Source organism: Uranotaenia lowii, unplaced genomic scaffold (genome assembly GCF_029784155.1).
Source record: "Uranotaenia lowii strain MFRU-FL unplaced genomic scaffold, ASM2978415v1 HiC_scaffold_520, whole genome shotgun sequence".
NCBI classification, from domain to species: domain Eukaryota; kingdom Metazoa; phylum Arthropoda; class Insecta; order Diptera; family Culicidae; genus Uranotaenia; species Uranotaenia lowii.
The window spans coordinates 293-22291 of record NW_026598446.1 but is presented as its reverse complement, the minus strand read 5'-3'; the positions used below and the strand labels follow the sequence as shown (position 1 = coordinate 22291).

General features: G+C 38.0%; 1 protein-coding gene across 1 annotated transcript; it reads left to right on the top strand.

The window, feature by feature from the left end:
* Positions 1-1150: 1150 nt before the first annotated feature.
* Positions 1151-7627, top strand: LOC129760233 (uncharacterized). The gene has a single exon (XM_055757839.1). It carries the CDS (start codon positions 1151-1153, stop codon positions 7625-7627), a length of 6477 nt encoding a protein of 2158 aa, XP_055613814.1.
* Positions 7628-21999: the final 14372 nt, after the last annotated feature.

The window sequence follows — 21999 nt, the reverse complement described above, 5'->3', positions numbered from 1 at the left end:
GCGCGCGGGTCCGCGTTCTGTCTTTGCTCTGGGCAAATGTTTGAACACCATAGGCTTTATTCAAATTTTATATCAACTCGAATCGAAATTTGTGTGCGTGTGAGCAGGTTCAGCAACCAAGTGTTTTGTGAAAAGTTCATAATGAGAACCTTATTAAGCGTGTGTCCATGCTACCAGTTTTTCTAGAACAAACCCCGAAAACCGGAAAATTTGGCAATTTCGGGATTTCAGTGCTTCTTTTCTTCTGCAGATAATTTGCAAAGCTGAAAGCTCATCCAAAACAGATAAAAATCATTGTAAAAAAATACAAATGTGCTTTGAACTTACAGTTAACTTTCCGACAAATTTACTTTCCCACAACATCACCAAACACAATTCCCAAAATAAACCACTGCCCCAACTATTTCAGCCGAATCATAACGAATCATATGACCGAATCTTATGTCTTCGCCCAAAAACATTTTATTAAGTTGACCAACAAAATGCAGAACTTCAAATTAATGGGATACGAATTCTAGACCCAGAAAACATTATTTTCTTCTTGCCCGGCTGGAGTTTACTATAGTAAATAAAACAAACAGACTATTCAACACATTCTCTAGTAGCAAATTGAAATTGAAATTTGTTTCTCTGGTAAGCATTTCTTTAATTGCTCTCTGATGGTTTGCGGAACCGTAGTTGTTGCGTGCGTTTTTGCCCGGTGCACCCGATGTGAGACCTGATGCAGCGAGAGATTCAGCAGAGAGCAGTAGAGTCCAGAGATGACAGCTTATAGTTAGATTAACTCAGATCTTATTCCCTTATTTTTTATACATTACACGTCACTTGTAGCTGAATCGTTATCATACTAAAACCACATTTCGATTAAAGGTATAAAATATTAAAATTTATATATATTGTATTTGCATTAACATTTATAAAACTTATAGCTACGATTCCTATATCAATAAAAATCAGATCTGTCACGAATTAGCAAAATAGGAGACTAAATATGTAAGTTAATCGATGAAATAATTTGTAACCTTACTAACTGAATTAAATGATTTGCAGCTTTGAGCTAATTACCAACTTAAAAGGTGTTTGCTAAACGGAACTCCGAAAAATTCGCTGACAGAATCTCAAAGATATTTACGATATCTAGGAAATCATTATGAATCGACCACAAACCCGGTCTCAGACAAGAACTTCGACGGCGCGGGAAGAATCTAACCTACAAAACGTAGAAGCTAATCCAGATCTCCCAGAAGAAGGATCTTTTGAACCTAGTTTTGTCGACGTAGAAAAAGCTAATGATCACGACTGTAAACTATGTGATCGCCCTAATGGGGCCGAAGCGTATATGGTCCAGTGCGTAGACTGCAAACGATGGGATCATTTTTCCTGTGCAGGAGTTACTACATCTTCGGTTAAACTTATAGTTTATCGGTGCGTCATGTGTGCTCCTCGGATTCCCACACAGCCACCAAGTTCTGTGACCGCGCAATCTACCACTAGCAGTGCCCGAAGAGCACGCCTGAAAAGGGACTTAGAGCGCCTTGAGGAAGAAAAGAAGCTACAGGAAGATGCAGCGAAGGATAAACTCGAACGGGACCAGATATATTTGGATAAAAAATATGAACTACTTTTGCAACATGATGACGACGAAGAACAAAAGAGTATCTGCAGTCACCGCAGTGATCGTTCTAACTCTAGGACAGCCGATTGGATTAAAGCCCAAGCTGTGGCAACAGTCAGTACCGGTCCAGCGATTGTCCGACAAACATCTTTTACAAATGTACCGAACCAAACGCAGTCCGACAAAAGGTTGACGAGGCTCGATAAACACATGACTTCCACTCCTCTCACCACACTAGCTGAGATAGGGGGAGTTTCAAGAGAGGCACCGAGTGACTGTTTTGTAAAGCCTTCGACCGCTAAGACCGTCGATAGTTGTTCCATCGGCAACTTGCCTGATGGTGTTTCTGAAATTTCAACCGAAATTTCTGGTAATCCTTTTCCAAGAGTTAATATTCAACCACTTGTGGATATGCTCAAGGAACCTCCCAGTTTGACGAAGTACACGGGAACAATCCCAAAGTCTGTGAAACCTTCGTTCGACCAATGGCACCGTGAAACTGCTGGTTTACGAAAAATCCGAGAACTACAAAACGACCATGAGAAGGAGAACGATATTCGGCGAAAAAGGGAAATGGAGTTGGCGGAAAAACTAAAAAACTTGGATCAACAAAGATTGGCGGATGCTGAAAAGATGCGGAAAATTGAAGCTGACTTGCGACAACAGGTGCGAGAATTTCGGGAGCAATACGAGGTGGCATCTAAACAGCAACGAGCTGAACTGCAAGAACGTGATGATGAGTTGACTTATCTGAGGCAAGCTGAGAAACTCCTGAGGATGCAACTTCAAGCGGCTATTCAAGGATCCACGAACGCAACTGAAAGTGTCATAGGGATAAGTCCAGTAACAGGTAACATCCCTCCTCCTCCTTCCGCCATGTCACCGGTAAGTACGCCAAACATGTACCCTCATGTAACTTATATAAAACCTGATAACATGAACAACGGTTATTTCGAAGCTTTGAGCACCCCGGTTGGGGCCCGTTCCCTAAATGAAAACGTCGATCAGACACCCCCAATACCTCCATATGTATTTACAAATATCTCCCCACAACTACAACCTCCATGTACTCAATCGCGTCAACCTGAATTCCAAAACAGTGCCAGTAGCAACGTCATTCAGCTAATTAATCCCTCCCCCGCGCAATTAGCAGCTCGAAACGTATCGAAAGATCTCCCGGTGTTCGACGGAGATCCACTTCATTGGCCACTCTTCATATGCAGTTATCAACATTCCACGGCTGTTTGCGGGTTTTCCGACTCCGAAAACCTATTGCGTCTACAACGGAGTCTCAAAGGGAGCGCTAAGGAAGCAGTCAACAGTTTTCTCCTACATCCTTCTACGGTTTCAAATGTAATCTCTACTCTGACTACTCTTTATGGACGGCCAGAGCAAATCATTCATAATATGATCAATAAGATTCGCAGTCTTCCTACCCCGAAAGCGGATCGTGAGGACACCTTGATTACCTTCGGTCTAGCGGTTCAAAACCTGTGCGGTCATCTGAAAGCTACTGGTATGGAGATGCATTTCGGGAATCCAGAACTTCTGCAAGAGTTGGTGGGCAAATTGCCATTCCACGTCAAGTTGAATTGGGCTCTATATCAACAGCAATTCCCTTCCGTTGATCTGCATATTTTTGGAAAATACATGGAAATAATTACGACAGCTACGAGCCAGGTGACACTGTCTAGTGGGCCTTCCGGCAAAACCAATCGTGAGGAGCGGCCTAAGACAAACAGAGCTTTCGTGAATACACATGCTGCAGTGGAAGAATCAGAAGGTGACGAACCAGAGGAAAGATTCGTAGGATCTCATGCAACTTCGAAGATGTGTGTGAACTGCAAAGGTGATTGCCGAACGTTAGAAAATTGTTCCAGCTTTCTTAACCTGTCGGTGGACGACCGCTGGTCATTCGTCAAACAGAACAAATTGTGCCGTAATTGCCTTACCTTTCATCGACGTTGGCCTTGCAGAAAGGAAGCCTGCGGCTTAAACAACTGTAAGAAACGACACCACCGGATGTTGCATTTTCAACCCGATTCACAAGAACAAACAGTTAAAGCTACAGTGAGTATTCATCAACTTTCAAGTACGTCGGTTCTCTATCGAATGTTACCCGTAACTTTGTACGGGCCGAGCGGTCAGGTGGAAACATTCGCCTTTTTGGATGATGGATCTTCGGTCACACTCTTGGAAAACGCGATTGCCAACGAGCTGGGGGCGGAAGGCCCGATAACCTCCCTATGTATGCAATGGACTGGCGGCGTAAACAAAACCATTTCCGGCACCAAGAAGGTGAGCTTAGAAATATCTGCGGCAGGAAGTAAAATTCGACATTCACTATCAGAGGTTTATACGGTAGATAGTCTCGACCTTCCTGCGCAAAGCCTTAACTACGAAGAAATGAGCCGAACCTATAATCACCTCGCAGGGCTCCCGATTTCTAGTTTCAAGTCAGCAACACCCGGGCTACTTATTGGACTCAGTAACGTACGTTTATTAACAGCACTCAAAACTAGGGAAGGTCGTACAGGAGAGCCTGTTGCAGCAAAATCTCGAATAGGTTGGTCGGTTTATGGTTGTCTACCAAAGGGAGCACAATCAATACCCCATCGACAAATGCATATATGTACCAATAAAGATGATAATTTACACGATTATGTGCAACAATTTTTCAGGCTGGAAAGTTTGGGTGTAGCAGTGGCTCCAGAGATCACACCATCCGAGGATCTGCGAGCTCAACAGATCCTAGAAGCAACAACGAAACAGAAGGCTGATGGACATTTCGAGGTCGGACTATTGTGGAGGTATGACTACATTGAGTTTCCTGACAGCAGACCGATGGCGGAAAAACGACTGCGATGCTTGGAAAAACGTCTTGGAAAAGAACCCGATTTGTACGACAATGTTCGACAACAAATAGCAGCATACCAGCAAAAGGGCTACGTGCATAGAGCCACTCCTGACGAAATTGGCAACTTTGATATTAGACGAACGTGGTATCTTCCACTGGGTGTAGTAATAAACCCGAAAAAACCTGACAAAATTCGCTTAATTTGGGACGCGGCTGCAAAAGTGGACGGAGTTTCACTGAATAGCATGCTAATGAAGGGTCCAGATTTGTTGAGTTCTTTATTATCAATATTATTACGCTATCGCGAGAGACAAGTAGCCATTTCAGGTGACATACGCGAAATGTTTCACCAAATGTCAGTTCGAGAAGAAGACCGATGTGCGCAGCTATTCCTTTGGCGAAATTCGCCGGATCAAGAAATTCAAACAATGGTTTCCGACGTAGCAATATTCGGGGCCACATGTTCACCTGCGCACTCTCAGTATGTTAAGAATCTTAACGCGGCTAAATATGCTAAACATTATCCCGAAGCTGCTGATGTCGTCATTAATTCCCATTATGTTGACGATTGTCTTAAAAGCGTTGATACCGATGAACAGGCAATTGAACTTGCTCAGCAAGTTTCCGAAATACACGCAAATGGTGGCTTTAAAATCGTCAATTGGATGTCTAGCTCGAAAACGGTTTTGAACAAATTAGGTGAGACTGATCCATCGACCATTAAAACTTTACGGTTCAATACTGAAACGGGAACGAATGCAGATGAACGTCTTTTGGGAATGACCTGGCATCCAGATGAAGATGTGTTCAAATTTACACTTACCTTTCAGAAAGATATAGCAGAGATCATCAACGGAAATATTATTCCTACAAAACGTCAGCTTCTGAGATTAGTTATGAGTATTTTTGATCCGTTAGGAATAGTCTCGAACTTTATTATTCATGGGAAAATCATCATTCAGGATTTATGGCGAGTTAAAACCGGATGGGATGAAGAAATTCCCCCGAAGGTATATTCAAGATTCAAGCTTTGGGCAACTTCACTAAAAGATATAGAAAAAGTTCGAGTACATAGATGCTACTTTCCCGGCTACCAGGTAGACAGCTATCAAAGTTTACAACTTCATATCTTCGTCGATGCGAGTGAGGAAGCATATGCCGCTGTTGCTTATTTCCGGATCGTGGATTATTCTTACGTTCGTTGTGCCCTGGTCTCATCTAAAACGAAGGTCGCGCCGTTACAACTACTTTCAATACCGCGGCTGGAGTTGCTAGCAGCAGTCATCGGAGTGCGTCTTAGAAAGACGATCGAAGCAGGCATGTCACTGAAAATAAATAAAACATATTTTTGGAGTGATTCAACGACAGTTCTTTCCTGGATTAGGTCGGATCTGCGCCGCTACCGTCCTTATGTGGGTCATCGAATAAGTGAAATTTTAGATTCATCAAACGTCGAAGAATGGAGATGGGTCCCTACACGTCTCAACGTTGCTGACGATGCTACAAAATGGGGAAAGGGTCCCGCATTTGATTCACGAAATCGGTGGTACAACGCTCCCGAGTTCCTGTATGACGAAGAAGAGGAATGGCCCAAAGATTGTTCGATACCCGAAACCAACGAAGAAATTAAACCGACCTGGATCAACACGCACATCTTGAATGAACCAGAGATAGACGCCACCCGCTTTTCGAAGTGGGAGCGTTTGTTACGTACCATGGCATACGTTTTTCTGTTCATCGGCCCAAGACCACTCGCACAAAAAATTATTACAAGTGAAAACCTCAGGAACGCCGAAACAACTTTGTGGAAAATCGCGCAAGCTGAATTCTCTGATGAAGTAGCCGTGTTGATCCATAACCAAAATGCAACCGAAGGTAACAAACGAAAGCTTCCAACATCAAGTCAGCTCGCCAGATATGATGCGTTTTTAGATACAGCAGGAGTTCTTCGTATCAACGGTAGAACAGAAGCTGCAGATTGGCTGTCTTACGATTCAAAGTTTCCAATAATATTACCGAAGAATCACAGAATAACTATGCTGCTGTTGGATTGGTATCATCGTCGACATCAACATGCCAACCATGAAACTGTTGTCAACGAGGTGCGACAGAAATTTCAGATACCCAGACTGAGGATTCAAGTGCAACTGGCAATCAAGAATTGTATGTGGTGTCGGGTTTACAAGTCCATTCCTGCTGCTCCTAAAATGGGCCCCCTCCCGAAAGTTCGAATTACTCCCTACGTGCGTCCTTTTACTTACACAGGGATTGATTACTTTGGACCGTACTTGGTTAAAGTTAAAAGATCAGCTGAGAAACGATGGGTAGTACTCTTCACCTGTCTTACCGTACGTGCGGTGCATTTAGAGGTAGCATCTTCATTGACTAGCGATTCGTGCAAGAAGGCCATACGTCGATTTATAGCTCGCAGGGGAGCTCCAGAAGAAATATACACCGATCATGGAACAAACTTTATCGGTGTTAGCCGTGAGCTAAAAGCAGAGTTAGAGAACATTAACGAAGAAATGTGCAGCACCTTTACTGACACTCTCACACAGTGGTATTTTATCCCACCCGCTGCTCCACACATGGGAGGCTGTTGGGAGAGGATGGTGAGGTCAATTAAAACGGCGCTGGGGTCGATCCCAACTATGAGAAAGCTGGACGACGAATCACTACTAACTGTATTAGCTGAAGCTGAACACATGGTGAACTCGAGACCGTTAACTTTCATCCCGTTGAGAACAGAGAACGATGAATCATTAACTCCAAATCACTTCTTGCTTCTCAATTCAAAAGGAACTAACCAGGGAGTCAAACAGTGTATCCCAAAAGGCGCTGCTATTAGGGGGAGTTGGGACCTGATACAGCAAGTGCTCCAAACATTCTGGCGCCGCTGGATAAACGAGTATTTGCCAACCATAACAAGGAGAACCAAATGGTTTGAAGACGTGCGACCCATTAAGGAAGGTGAATTGGTTGTAGTTGTAAATGAGGGTGTCAGAAATAAGTGGACAAGAGGTAGAATATTGAAGATATTCCCGGGGAAAGATGGTGTCGCTCGGCTAGCTGATCTCCAGACAAAAAATGGAATACTTACAAGACCGTTCACTAAACTAGCACTTTTGGATGTAGGTGTGCATGACACCGAATAAAATGTTACGGTGACATGAGGGGGAGGATGTTGCGTGCGTTTTTGCCCGGTGCACCCGATGTGAGACCTGATGCAGCGAGAGATTCAGCAGAGAGCAGTAGAGTCCAGAGATGACAGCTTATAGTTAGATTAACTCAGATCTTATTCCCTTATTTTTTATACATTACACGTCACTTGTAGCTGAATCGTTATCATACTAAAACCACATTTCGATTAAAGGTATAAAATATTAAAATTTATATATATTGTATTTGCATTAACATTTATAAAACTTATAGCTACGATTCCTATATCAATAAAAATCAGATCTGTCACGAATTAGCAAAATAGGAGACTAAATATGTAAGTTAATCGATGAAATAATTTGTAACCTTACTAACTGAATTAAATGATTTGCAGCTTTGAGCTAATTACCAACTTAAAAGGTGTTTGCTAAACGGAACTCCGAAAAATTCGCTGACAGTAGTCTTTTCGCTTTATTGAATCAATCTAGGCAAAGGTTGCGAAGTTTAGATTGCTGGACAACCCGTGGGTCTGCATGTTGTTAGGTGGACTCCAGCCGAGACATGTTTCGAACAAAATAAGAAAACTTCGATTCGTTGCGGTGGCCAAGGTGCTAAAATAATAAATACTACAGCAAAGCGCATCAATTCATCCGCTCTGTTTTTCCTACATCTTCGGGTTAAATGAAATTCTGATCTGAAATTATTGTGGCTATGAAAAAAATCAATTTTTTAAATAAAGCAGTGTAAATATAAAAATTTTATAATGAATAGTGATTGCATGATGGATTGAATTTTACAGTTCAAAGTTTCGATCTTTTAAGAGTCATTCAAATAATAATTTTTACTCAATAAGCAGCATTTGAGTTGGTTAAACTGAGGGTTCATAATTTTTTTTCTTTAACTATCAGATTTGCTTGAACTCTATTCATTTACATTTCATTTCCCTCAATGTAATATCTTTGAAATTTTAACGAATAATCCTAAACTACACTGTGTTTTTATTCTTGCTGCGGCTAGTTTCGGATCTGCGGAGCAAAACGCTATTCGACAAAATGTTACCGTTATCTTGTGTGAAATAGACAATTGAATGGGATTTGACTCGTTCATCCAAATAACACATACATTTACACATACTACATTCCTTTCATAACAGTTCACATGAAGTCATGGTGTTGGGTATGTGGTAATTTGTGAAACTTGTAAACTTATCCAATGCTAAACTCTCTCAACGACTTAAAAAAAAGTTTTAAGAATGGTCATTCTAATGAAACGAAATTTGATGCCTGCTCACTGGTCGGTAATTTAATCAGATCAATCTGACATTTAAGCGCCTTTTTATTTTTGTCCGCGTGATATCCCAGAGTGAAACTCAGAGTCACGTTTTGTTGATTATTCAATGAGTTCTCTTCTACTTCAATCATAAGGTTTGACAGCTCTTTGCCCAAGTGGCAACTCCTCTTAAAAAATAAGTTTTTTTCCAGTGATTCATCAATACAAAAGTTTTATGAGAGGTTGAAACATCACTGTACAAGTTTCAGCCTTATCGGTTAAGCGATGTGGATTTGTAAAAGGTGCATACAAACAAACATATAAAGTTCAACTCATCTTTATATATTAGTTTAGATAAATTTATTGTTAAAATCGTGCGTTTATATACTCAAAATCCAGTGCAAAGTTGAATTTATGTGTTAGAAAATCTGAAAATTTGCAAATCGACAAAAATTTTGAAAAACAGCTTCTTATGAAAATTCTCCAAAAAAAAGCTGTATTTCGTATTTTAAAAATTTGAATAAACGAAAATGTTTCAAATTACTTCTACTTTCCAAACCTTTTTTTTAAATTTATCTGTGAGTAAAACGATTTTGACGGTTCATGGATTGAAAATAACGGTTTTATGCAACTTTTTTACAGTTTTTGTGGTCATGATCTTAAAATCAATTCGGACTTGCACGTATCGTATAGTTTCTAACTTCAGCTTTCTGGGACATTAAGAGTTTTTTAAGCATTTCGTAGCAGGTCTACAGTCCTTTTTTCGAAGTATGTTATTTCGGTTTTTTCTTAGACTTTGAATAACGGGAAACTGAAGTGCTGTGGCTTAATATGATCTTGATTATACAAAGCATGAGAATTGATAACTCAAAATATTAACAATAACTTCATGAAGAGATTCATCGCCGTAATTTACTTTTGTTACTTAATTTATCGGACTTATCGGTGAAAAGTGATGTTCTTTTTAGTAGGGACATCTTAAGATTATGAAGTTTTATAGATGAATAGAAAGTTAGAAGAAATGAAAGATAGTGAAAATGAGCGGGTAGAATTTATTAGGAAGCATTATCAGCACATAGCAAATTTTTGTTCAACATGGGCCTTCTTCTATGAAGTGGTAGATATAGATAGAGTTGCATCTTCCACCACTCATTACTTAGTAGACCAAGCGTGGTTTAGCCCCACAAGTGGGAAAACTTGCAGTCAGACGAACAGTCGAATTTCATAATCTTAAGGTGTCCCTAAAAAAAAGGACATAACATAGGCATATAAATTAAGTTACGTATTCAACAATAACTTTAGTGAATGTATACATACAAATTCCTAGAAATATCTTCAAATAAAATCTAACAAAGAAAGATTTCTGAAAAGTAATAAAATCATGACTCTTGAGGCACTAACCTTAATTCAATAAATGCTGATTATTGATAAGATAATGGGCTGTGAAGGTTTTAAAGCTGACTTACGATTTAAGCGTGGAATTTAGTATTCTGTATATAATTGAGTAGTTGTACAAGGTAGTACTGATTAAGATTCTTTCCATCTAGGATTTGAATCTTATGTTTTTGTGAAAAAAAAAATTAGCAAACAATTATTGTTAACAAACATTCAAACTATCATCGAAAAAGGAAATGAATAAAACAATTCTGCTGAACGGATAGTGGATGGCTCCTTTTTTTTAAATTCCTTGTTGTTTGTTTGATCGTATTTTCAAAAGTAATCTTAACCATAATTTCTCTCCAGAAAAAAATGATCACCACTTCCTCCCTTTAAATCCAGCTAAACTTTGGGTGTAACAACAGAACAGGTTTTTACTCTCACGTACTTTTAAGTTTTAATAAAGCGTCGAGTAACAATCCTAGCAGAATAATTAAAACACCCTGCGGCCCTGTCAATCAGACAACCCTATAGCATCTGGAAGGATCCCATTTGTCCAAGAAAACACGTTTTCCCTGTCCATACTCATAAGAATACATCAGCCGAGCACCCAACCCGCAAACGTAGACTAAAACCTTCGCTGCTCTACCAAGACCACCGTCTTCCCCAAGAAAAGCCAGGACAACTTTGTGTGAGTTTCGGTTGGAGCGCGCAAATTGCTCGTAATAAACATTAACGCTAATAAAAATGAGAATTTAACGATTTTCCGCTCCGAAGGTTCAACGTTGCCGCGCCGTTTTGGCCGGGATTTGGATGGGTCGCGCTTCGCTAGGAAAGGATGAACTGGCTGAACAACGAAACGCCGCGAAGTATGCCAACAAAACGGATAGGATAGGTGCAGATAGGGTTTTCCGTCCTCCGGTTGTTTCTTCTTACGTCGGGGGGTAGTAGCTGGGAGGCCTAAACGCAAGGTGGCTTGTAAATCGGGATGTTTTTAGGATCTTTAGGGATTTGTTTATCTCGTGGCTAGTTTATGTTGGATACAATGAAGATCGAAACTTTTGCAATAAAAAGTTTGGGATACTCTTTAGTAAGGATCAAAAGCAGACTTACGTCTTAATCTAGGTTGTAACAGAAACCAATCATACTGAGATAAATCAGCATTTTTTTAAAGACATAAAGCTTTCTTTAAGTTTTCTTTTTGTTGCCGATTATTTGAAATAATCAACTGAGTAACTCAAATGGTTGTCTTAATTATGCAGACCCCTCAGTTTTCATTTTGAACTGGATGGCCAAGAAACTCCGATTCAATTGCGTAGTTTATACGAAGATTATGTCAAAATGACATATTTCTATCAAAGGTGAAATGTTACTTTAATTAAATTTGAAAAATAGCATTCGAGCAGTACCGTAAACTGGGGGAACTTTGATCACTTTTTTCATACATTTTTTAATATTTCGGAAGGGGTGGCTTTTTCGAAATACCTAAAAATTTTAAAACACTTACTGAGATGAGGAGTATAAAACATGATCATTGATTGCTTTAAATTCAAACGACATAGGTGGTTACAATAGAATGTTTGTTACAAAACCAGATTTCGAATATCGGGGTAACTTTGATCACTATGGTTTTTACGTATCTCAACATCTTGAAATTTATTGTTTTGATGCCATATAGCACAGAAGGCTCAAAACATCGATAACAGTAATTTTGGTTAAGTTTAAACTGATTTTTTTGAAGTTTTTTTTAAACAAATATGTTTACTCAAAAGATGGACAATGTTGCTGCATACATCTAGGGGTAAAAATTATAAACATTTCTAATTTTTTTGACGTAGAATTACGTCTTACGGCAACACTATTGGGGGGCAAATTAAAATTCGCGAACCGATCTCGCGTCACGAAAAACGCCTCTTTCAAAGACATCTCTCTTAAAAGACTTACCAAGCCTGCTCAACGTTGATTGGCTATTCGAAAATGGAAAAAAAATTTGACGCCCCGCCCCTTCATGAGTTTTGTTATTTCCAGCCTACGAAAGGTATAAAACAAGGGGTCAACTGACGGTTTGGTTCATTGTATCAGAGAAATTGAAACTAGTGACACGGGCAGTAGCAGAGCTGACCAACAGCGGCGGAAGCAAGTTGTGTTGTGACAGCTCAGAACCTCACTAACCCACCTCACTAACCCATCACACACACACACACACACACACACACACACACACACACACACACACACACACACACACACACACACACACACAAACACACACACACACACACACACACACACACACACACACACACACACACACACACACACACACACACACACACACACACACACACACACACACACACACACACACACACACACACACACACACACACACACACACACACACACACACACACACACACACACACACACACACACACACACACACACACACACACACGCACACCACACCCACCCACCCACCCACACACACACACACACACACACACACACACACACACACACACACACACACACACACACACACACACACACACACACACACACACACACACACACACACACACACACACACACACACACACACACACACACACACACACACACACACACACACACACACACACACACACACACACACACACACCCGCACGTAACACACCCGCACGTAACACACCACCCGCCCATCAAATACCACCACCACCCACCCATCACACACCACCCACCCATCACGCACCACCACCACCCATCGCACATCACAGCTCATCACACATCACCCACCCATCACACACCACCCACCCATCACACACCACCCACCCATCACACACCACCCACCCATCACACACCACCCACCCATCACACACCACCCACCCATCACACACCACCCACCCATCACACACCACCCACCCATCACACACCACCCACCCATCATGCACCACCAACACAACGCACTCGTCATCCACCTTTTGTAAAAGAAAAGTCAAGCGCAACTCTCTTTAAGATTTTGGCCCTGAAAAGGGCCTTTTTTTGTTATTTGTAGATATCAAAACATGGTCAATCTAACGCTTTCTCGGGAATCTCGTGTTTAAGCAACAGTTTAAGCTAGTGATTGCTACGTGATCTTAAGGGAAATGAAAACATGATACTGATTCCAATCCAACGAGACGCATGAGACTAAAAACAGATTGAGAGCTTTTGCCCTGAGTCAAGCGTTTAGATCAAAGCAGTCATTGTAGGCTTTTCTCGCAAGCGTTTGATACAAAGCTCATGTGTTTATCACATTATTTGCATAACTGCCGGGCGCATAATTTCGACGACATCGGCCTTGTTTCTGCTTATACTATATTTAATTCGCCTTTTGTTATGCAGTTGAAAAAGCTGCATACTATCTTTATGGGTCGATTTAGACCATTAATAGTTATTAAAACGACAATTTATGGAAGAATGATTTTTTTCGAAGTTAAGATCCTTTAAAAAATTCGACATACTTTATTCTAGAATGCTTATTTGAAACGAAAAACACATTGACTCGGGATAGGCTGTAGTAATTCTACGTGAACTTCTCGGTCGTTTCATATATACAACCACTGTAACTTTTTTGGCCTCAAAAACCAATGAAATTTTGCCTTCATGCAATTCCCTAGGTCCTCCCACTGTTTTCATGTATTTTTTTTCTCCAATTTAAGCATTTGATAGGATTTAAGCCATTTTTATTATATGGGCTTTTTCATGGAAAATCACCGTTTTTTTTCAATATCCAAAAATTATCAAAAAATGACCATAAAAATAACATTAAACTAAGCCTAAACAAAGAAAAAGGTTGAACTTTCATATAAAACAACCCATTTGCTCCTAATTGCTTTCATTTGATCAGGAGAGATGTTTGTATGTGAGCCTTCGAAAAACGAGATATTTTAAGATTTTAAAATTACATTTTAAGTAGTATCAAAAATTATCCAATAACAACCAAATTTAGCTTATTTGTAACTCAATTTATAGGCTTTCAAATATAGTTAAAAGTTTTCAGATAATTGAACTTTTAACTTAGTTAATGATGATTATTTGCAAAAATTTCATGTTGATCAAAGTTACCCCGGAGATCAAAGTTCCCCCAGTTTACGGTAGGTTGTTACAGGATGCGTTTATGTAGCAACCCGGTAGCAACGCAACCGGTCGTCACTATTAGAAAATAAACAAACACAAATACCAACCTGGATGGCAACAATGGGTGTGAAAATCAGGAAGTATATAAAAACGCAGCCGATCAAATCATCTAAAATACCGACCGAAATAGCAACGCCCGGTGGGCTTGGTCTTAAGTAAGATTCAATACGGGTGTTTTAAATTTGAAGTGGAAACATTGAAGTCGAAGACATTATAATAACGTAAAAAGCATACATTTGCGGAACGAACAGGGTCATTGAGAGAATTTTTTTAAAACACATATAAAGCGGCCCACCACACACCACCACACCAAAAAGCCCTTGGTAATGGACGCTTTCTGTTCTCAGCATGTCTGGCAGCAAACAAAAAAACAAAAACGCGAGCAAAATTTATTCATGCTGAGAACCTTAACAAAAATGTTTTTTTTACTTAATGCGAGGGAATGAAGCTAGACAAGTAAACTAAACTAAACTAAGAATGAATCTCAGTGGAAAGAGTATTCCTTTGAAGAGATCCATATTTTATAAATAATTAATACAAAAGAAACAAATTAAAAATTAATTGATAAAGCTAATATACTAACTAGGAAAAAATATTTACAAAAAAAAAATGTTAACGTTATTTTAGAAAAAAAAATGTTAAAATATATGTGTAACAAAAAAAAAATACTGGCATGATGATAATCATTGCTGTCATTGCTGCCATAGCTCGTGCTTCTGGGTTCCAGAGAGAGCCAGTTTCTATTACGCAAGGTTCTTTCTGGAGCATAAATATTACGGCGAGAAAGTAACCAGGAGTAGTCAATTTCGTTACGAAATATTTTTGCCACAAACAGCGATTGACCGATGGAACGACGATCCGACAGCGTATGAAGTCCAAGCAGAGCACAACTATGAGCGTATGGCGGTGAATTTAAAGGATTCGCCCAAGGTAGCTCACGAAGAGCGTAACGCACGAACCGACTTACCAAACATTAAAAAAAAATCGCTTTTACAACCTTTATGGGAGAAACATAACATTACCATCTAACGCTGTTCTCTCGAAACGCTTCATGGATGGTTCTTGCCTCAAGCAGGTATATCAACCAGCTTTTTTTTTTAAATTCGATTATCTGTCGGTACACTCAGGCTTCTCAACTCACCTTTGAATTTCAAGCTGTCCTCTCAACTAGCTTGAAAATGTGAACGATCTGACCAAGCTTAAAAATTTATTTGGTCCTTAGGATTTTAACACCTGGATGTCATTCATCCCTCAACTGATCTGACCAAGCTGTCCTTTCAACTTGCTTTATATCTCATGTTCATCAATACCAGTTTTGGCGATATTTCAAAATCTCCTCACTCATTAGAAAAAGCGCCGATGTGGTCTAGCGGGTAGGCTGGCGCGAGCCTGGTTTTGATATGCCAGACGTACTGGGTTCGATTCTCGGTATCGGCAAGAAAACTTTTTGGTTCGAATCACTTTTTGGTTCGAATCACATTCACTCCATAACAGTTCATACGAAGCCATGGGGTCCGGGTATGGGGTACGCGATGCATTAGAGATTTGTTGAACCTTATAATCCTAGAATGCATTTGAGCACAAACTGCGGTGAATCTGTGCACTAGACTAGTTCACAACGCCACTTACATGGTTTGATCACCTTTGATCTGACATCTATTTCACCAAACAGTCATATTTTAAATGACCGTGCAAAAATGTAAGTGCTGCAAAACAGAAATCGAATATATCATATAAAGAGTTTAAATTTTAAAAATCTTCTCAAAATTCTAAATTCCATTTAATGCGTTAAAACACAAAAGATTCCAGTAACAACAAATCAAGAGAAGAGGTTATGTGTTTGTATCTTTTGCGTTACCTATGAGATTTAAGAACCTAAAAGAATAAAAGTACCTAGTATTTATAAAATGCTATTTTAATATGAAGGAATTGGTTTTTTGCAATAGAGATTTAAATTAACTTCCAGAACTCAAAATCTAAATTCATATTATAACACAAGAAAACAAAATTCATATTTTCCTAGGTGTGAAGAATTTCAAAACTTAATTTGACTTATTTGATATATTAAACTAAAATAGGTCAACATCAGTTTTCGAATTCTTCTCACCTATGAAAATATGAATTTTGCTTTCTTGTGTTTAAATTATGAATGTAGATTTTGAGTTGAGCAAAAACTATTTTTTTCATATTGAAACAACATTCATGAATACTTTTTATTCCTTTTTGGCCCTTGAAAACGGAATACAAATTGTATTTTTTCGGTCAGCTTTTATTTCCAGTATATCATTTGAAAATACATGGTTAAAAATCATCAAAAAAATAGTGCACTTTCTAGCAAAAGTTTAAAATATCAAAAGAATTAAGAAAAAAGGTTTTTTACTTGATTTTCAATTTTCCTGAAGACTGTGAATAATTAACCATGCCTTCTTGGCAAAAATGTTATAAAACTAAGTACGTTTCCCCGATTTGTAAAATACGGGGTTTTCGATAACATTCTAAACAAAAATCAATCATGGATATGTTTAATTCAAAAGCGAAATATGAATTTCCTGAGAATAAAAAATTATCCCGTTATCAGTCGACTACTTTTTCGCCAACAAATCAATCTATCAGGCTCAACATTCGGAAGATCATAAAGTGCTGAAATTGCTTCCAGCTCATCCACACAACAATTTTGAAATTTTAAGTTTAAATCCAATTAAAGGTTTGATACTCTGCATCTGAAAGTTTGGCTATTTCAATTGCAATTAATGTAGATTTTTCACTAAAGAATAGTATTTACTATCAGGATTAACCCATAATTTCATGATTCTTTAATATAATTCAAAACCATTCTAAAGATTTGGAATTATGTGTATGTACCTACATGTAAGAAAACAATTTTTCACTTTCTTTCTTAATTATTTGTTGCAAATTTGTAACAAATTCATTCTTTTCAGTACAATTTTGTAAGATAACTTGAAGTTCAAGAACAAATCCATTAAAATTAAGTTCCAGATGATTCATACTTCAGATACTGAATTTGATAATCTTATTTTTTACCAAATTTATATTTAGGGTGTTGATTTTTTATATAAGAAAATTGAAAAATCAAAACCAGAATTTTCAACGAGAATTGTGTTTTTAAACGGAAAATTATAATACGAAATTTCCAAATCACGACTCAGTATTTAAAATACTCCACTGAAGAAGATAATCACCGTTAGTTATTTCTGTTGATCATTATATTGGACTTATCTGTGAAAAGCGAAATACTTCAGAAAAATAATGAAATATCATAATTTCAAAACCAGTTTGCAATTCATAGCAATAATTAATTAACACTCATCTCAAATGTTTGCTTTTCAAACGTAGAGCTGCAAAATGAGAATCGTTAAAATTGGTTTTGAGCCTAGCGCTGATTTTCAAAAGCTCAGGAAAAAATGTAAATTAATTGTGGAATTTTAATCTACATTTTCATCTCCCAACAACGTGTGTATTAAATACTTTCATATGTAAAGTGACAATTTTAACAAGAAATTCTTTAAAGAGCTTTTAAAGTGATAATTTAAAACTACGAGATATACAAATTACGACAATTTTTTTATCAACATTTTTTTCCGCAGTGAATATTATGCTTCTTGTTGTATAAAAGGATGTACAAGTTGTGTAGAAGCATATTGAAATGAGTATACATATGGATTTTTTTTAAGTTTCCATAATTCTTCTCTTATTTCCTATTTTTATCTTTCTCTCTCTCTCTCTCTCTCTCTCTCTCTCTTTCTTTTTCTCCAACAAGTTGATTGTTTTTACACCAGATAGATTTTAAATTTTCCTTGTATTGACTACTTTTTAAGGATTTGGAAAATCACCACTAAAATACAGATATTTCTGGTTTCTTAAAATTTTTAGAAATTTAATGAATTTGTTGGGAAGGAATTTCAAGACTATTTTTCCATCAAATTAATTGAAATTAAAAAAAAATGAGAAACTGATAATATAGAATAGTGTTAACACTTAGTTCAAATATTGAACAGAGTCAACCAAGATAATTTGAAGAACTTTACAAGACATAATTTGAATCTACGCAATAAAAGTGATTCATTTAAAATCATATGCACCAAAGATCAATAGTAATAAAAAAAACAGAAATTTATTTCCAAACTGGAAATACTAAAATCGAATCGCTTCTTTCTTTAAGTGCTCAAATTTTCGCGTACTGGTCTATGCATAAAACTCAAAATGAAAAGATAAAGGCACATTTTGGAACCAAGTCTTTGATTGCAATACTAATCCCATATTAGGGAGTTTAAGAAACAAAAACTAAATCAAATCAAAACTGAAACTCAAGCGATACAAACTGAAGAACGACCTCCATTTCTAATTGTTAGCTTTTGAATAATGTTTGGAATGTATGAAACCTTTGTTTTTTGCAGCAACTAATTTACAAGAGCATTTGTATGAAAAATGTGGAAAATCCGTTTTTTTATACTGACATACATACACCTATAGAAGAGGTTGCAAAAATCCAATGCCTATTTAGCACATCTCTGTGCCGATAATGCGCTGAAATGTGCACTGTGCCGAAGATGATATGTTTGAAAAACCGTAACTGGCATAAGGACTCGGCTCCCAACTAAAATGATGCATGACCACTACATTCAAGCGAAACAAGAAAAACATTTTATGGGATTTCGTTCCTATTGGATAATTCATCCCAGAAACAAGAAAATAAAAATATAAACCACAGCGCACGTAGGGAGAACCGAACTCAAATCACCAACCATATGATCTTGTCAAACCGACATCTTAACCAGTGTACTATTTGAGCTTCATGCAGGAAGAGGGATATTTGTCATAGGCATTCTGTCACCGATCAATCACAAAAGAAACGCACGACAGTGGCTTCCCGGCGTTTGGCCTCCTTTCAAGGTATTCATTTGTCTTGCGATGGAAACGGGAAAGGGAACGGGAGTGAAGGAAACTGGAAACCCATTTGATGAGAACTGTGCTTTGCTGACTGCCTGCTATTACATACACACGCTACATATAGATACACAGCTGCTAAAGCCGGGCAGCTTGGCCGGTGTTGTTTGCCGGGGAATTGAAGGAATATATTCTTGTTGCTTTTGCTACATACACACGCACAACTTAGCCGTGGTTGTTTGCCGGCGGATTGAATCGAAGGAATATTTTTGTTGTTGCTTTTGCTACACACGCACAGTGCTCGGTTCGCTGGCTGCTGGCGAATTGAATTGAAGGAATGTTTTTTTTTTGTTGCTTTTACTGCATACACACGCACAGCTCGGCCGTGGTTGTTTGCCGGTGGATTGAAGGGATTGAATTAGAAGGATGTTTTTGTTGTTGCTTTTGCTACATTCACACGCACAGTGCTCGGTTCGATGGCTGCCTGGTGTTGGCCGGTATTTATTTCCATCCTTCTTCGTCTTGTGATGCGATAGGGAGGGACGTGAAAGCGTTTTTATTTTGTTTCTTTCAGACATACGCAATTCGGTTAACTTGGGAGATTAATGCCGGTGGGAGCAAATCGAATCAGCACCGATCGCGTTATCTTCTTGTACCAATGATGCTATGTAATTGACTACACGCCATTGGCACAGAGGCTGAATTTTGGGTGTACGCATAATTTCAAATTGTTTAAAATGATTTTAAACCCTCATCCGTCCCACAAATTTTTACCCGTTACAGCCCCTGGAGTATTGATTTGAACCTCCTGACTAAAACCAATATATGTATTTCCCTTTTTTCTCGACCGATTTTTACAAAATTCAAAATTTTAGAAACCTCGTAATGAAACTTAAATTTGTTTCTCAGACAATATTCAGCTACAACAATTCCAGACTTCCAGTTCAAATCAAGTGTAATGTTATAATTAAGTCTATGAAAATCTATGAAAAAAATCAGTATTTTTCAATCAAAAAATCTAAAACAGCCAAAATGTACAAAATTACTTAAGCTTTTCAAACCTTTTTTTCAAAATTTATCTGGTATAACTTTTTGACGTTTCATTGATAGAAAAGTTTGGTTTTTAAACCACTTTTTTGACATTTTTTTTTGGCCATGATCATAAGCAATTGCAAAAAAATATAATCTCATTCTCATTCTCATTCGTGAGACAGAACACCAGATAAATAATATTCTCATGTGAAACTTACTGCTTCTCACTTCAGCTTTCTTGGGCTTTAATTGCATTTTTTAAGCATTCCGTAGCTGGTCTACAGTCTTTTCCGATGCATGTTTTTTGGGCTTTTTTTTAGACTTAACGGACTTTTTTTCTTAGACTGAAGATGCATAATGTCTGAAAAATATATTTGAGTTATTCTACGAGAATTTCAAAACTATAAACTTTGTTAAAATCGATTGAGAAGCAATAGAGATATAGCGGTTTTAAGCGGGATTGTCAAATTGACACTCAAGGTCTTATTAGGGAGTTTTTTATTCAGGGGCTTTCAGGGTGCGTTCATAAAAAAGTAATGGTGCAAAGTTAAAGACTTTAAAAGGTGTCAAGGATTGAAAAATAACTATTAAACTGCATTTTACAATTTCACTCGTTTTTTATTTACATTCCATACGCAAATGCCCGCACCTTGGTCTTAACCCCGGCTATAAGATTCTGCACAACCTGTGAATCAACCGTTTTTGCATGTAAATCCATACATTCTTCAGTTCCTCGACTGTCTTCACTACCTTAGGCTTACTTTTTTCTTCACTTCTGGGCTTCCGATCGCACGAGCTCACGCACGCACGAGCTGTTCTTTCGACTTCATTTACGCGAGTTTTGATCACAGGACTTAAAAAATTGCAGGATGTGAACAATTCACTACGAACTGAATCAACCCAAATTTTCATTAAACTCCACCCAACGGTCAAAAAGTTAGAACAATTTCGTAGTGTGGCAATGTGAACACCCAATAAGAATTCATTAAAAGTCCCAGAAGATTTTTTTTTCGTGACCCGAATAATGTAACATCCAAGCCACCAAACTTCAAATTTTGTCATACTAATGGTGTCAAGAGCGGATTAGGGTTAAGGAAAAATAAATAATCAAGGGTTAAGAAAAATGATTGTGTATATTATTAATTAATTAAAGCTTGAAAAGTTTTTAGAAGGTGTAGCAAATCACACCGGGTCAGCTTATAAACTATAGATAAATGATTTTATTAGACGCTGTAGTTTAACTCTTAAAAAAGTTTTTCATCCTCCATTGCCCTTTACCGTATGCTTAATCGTTCATGGCTTTGGAAATTTCAACTAATTCTACATTTTGTTAAGTCCGTTGAAACTGAAAGTCTTATCCTTTAGACAAGAATCGAACTATAAATGTATTCTGTAAACAACTACCTACCTTCATATATTATTGACATTCTCTGGAGAAAAAAAATATTAATGTCTTAAACTCAGATTGAATTTGTATTAAATAAACAAGTCGGATGTAAAATCAAGCGTATCATCTTTCCATTTCCCTTGATTTATCGTTGTAAATGTTTCTCAATTAACTCTGCTAGCATCCTATCGACCAGATCTCCGAGGGATGTACGGA

What these genes read in the sequence shown, in the direction of transcription:
- LOC129760233 (XM_055757839.1), top strand. Translation starts at nt 1,151, where the DNA reads ATGAATCGACCACAAACCCGGTCTCAGACAAGAACTTCGACGGCGCGG.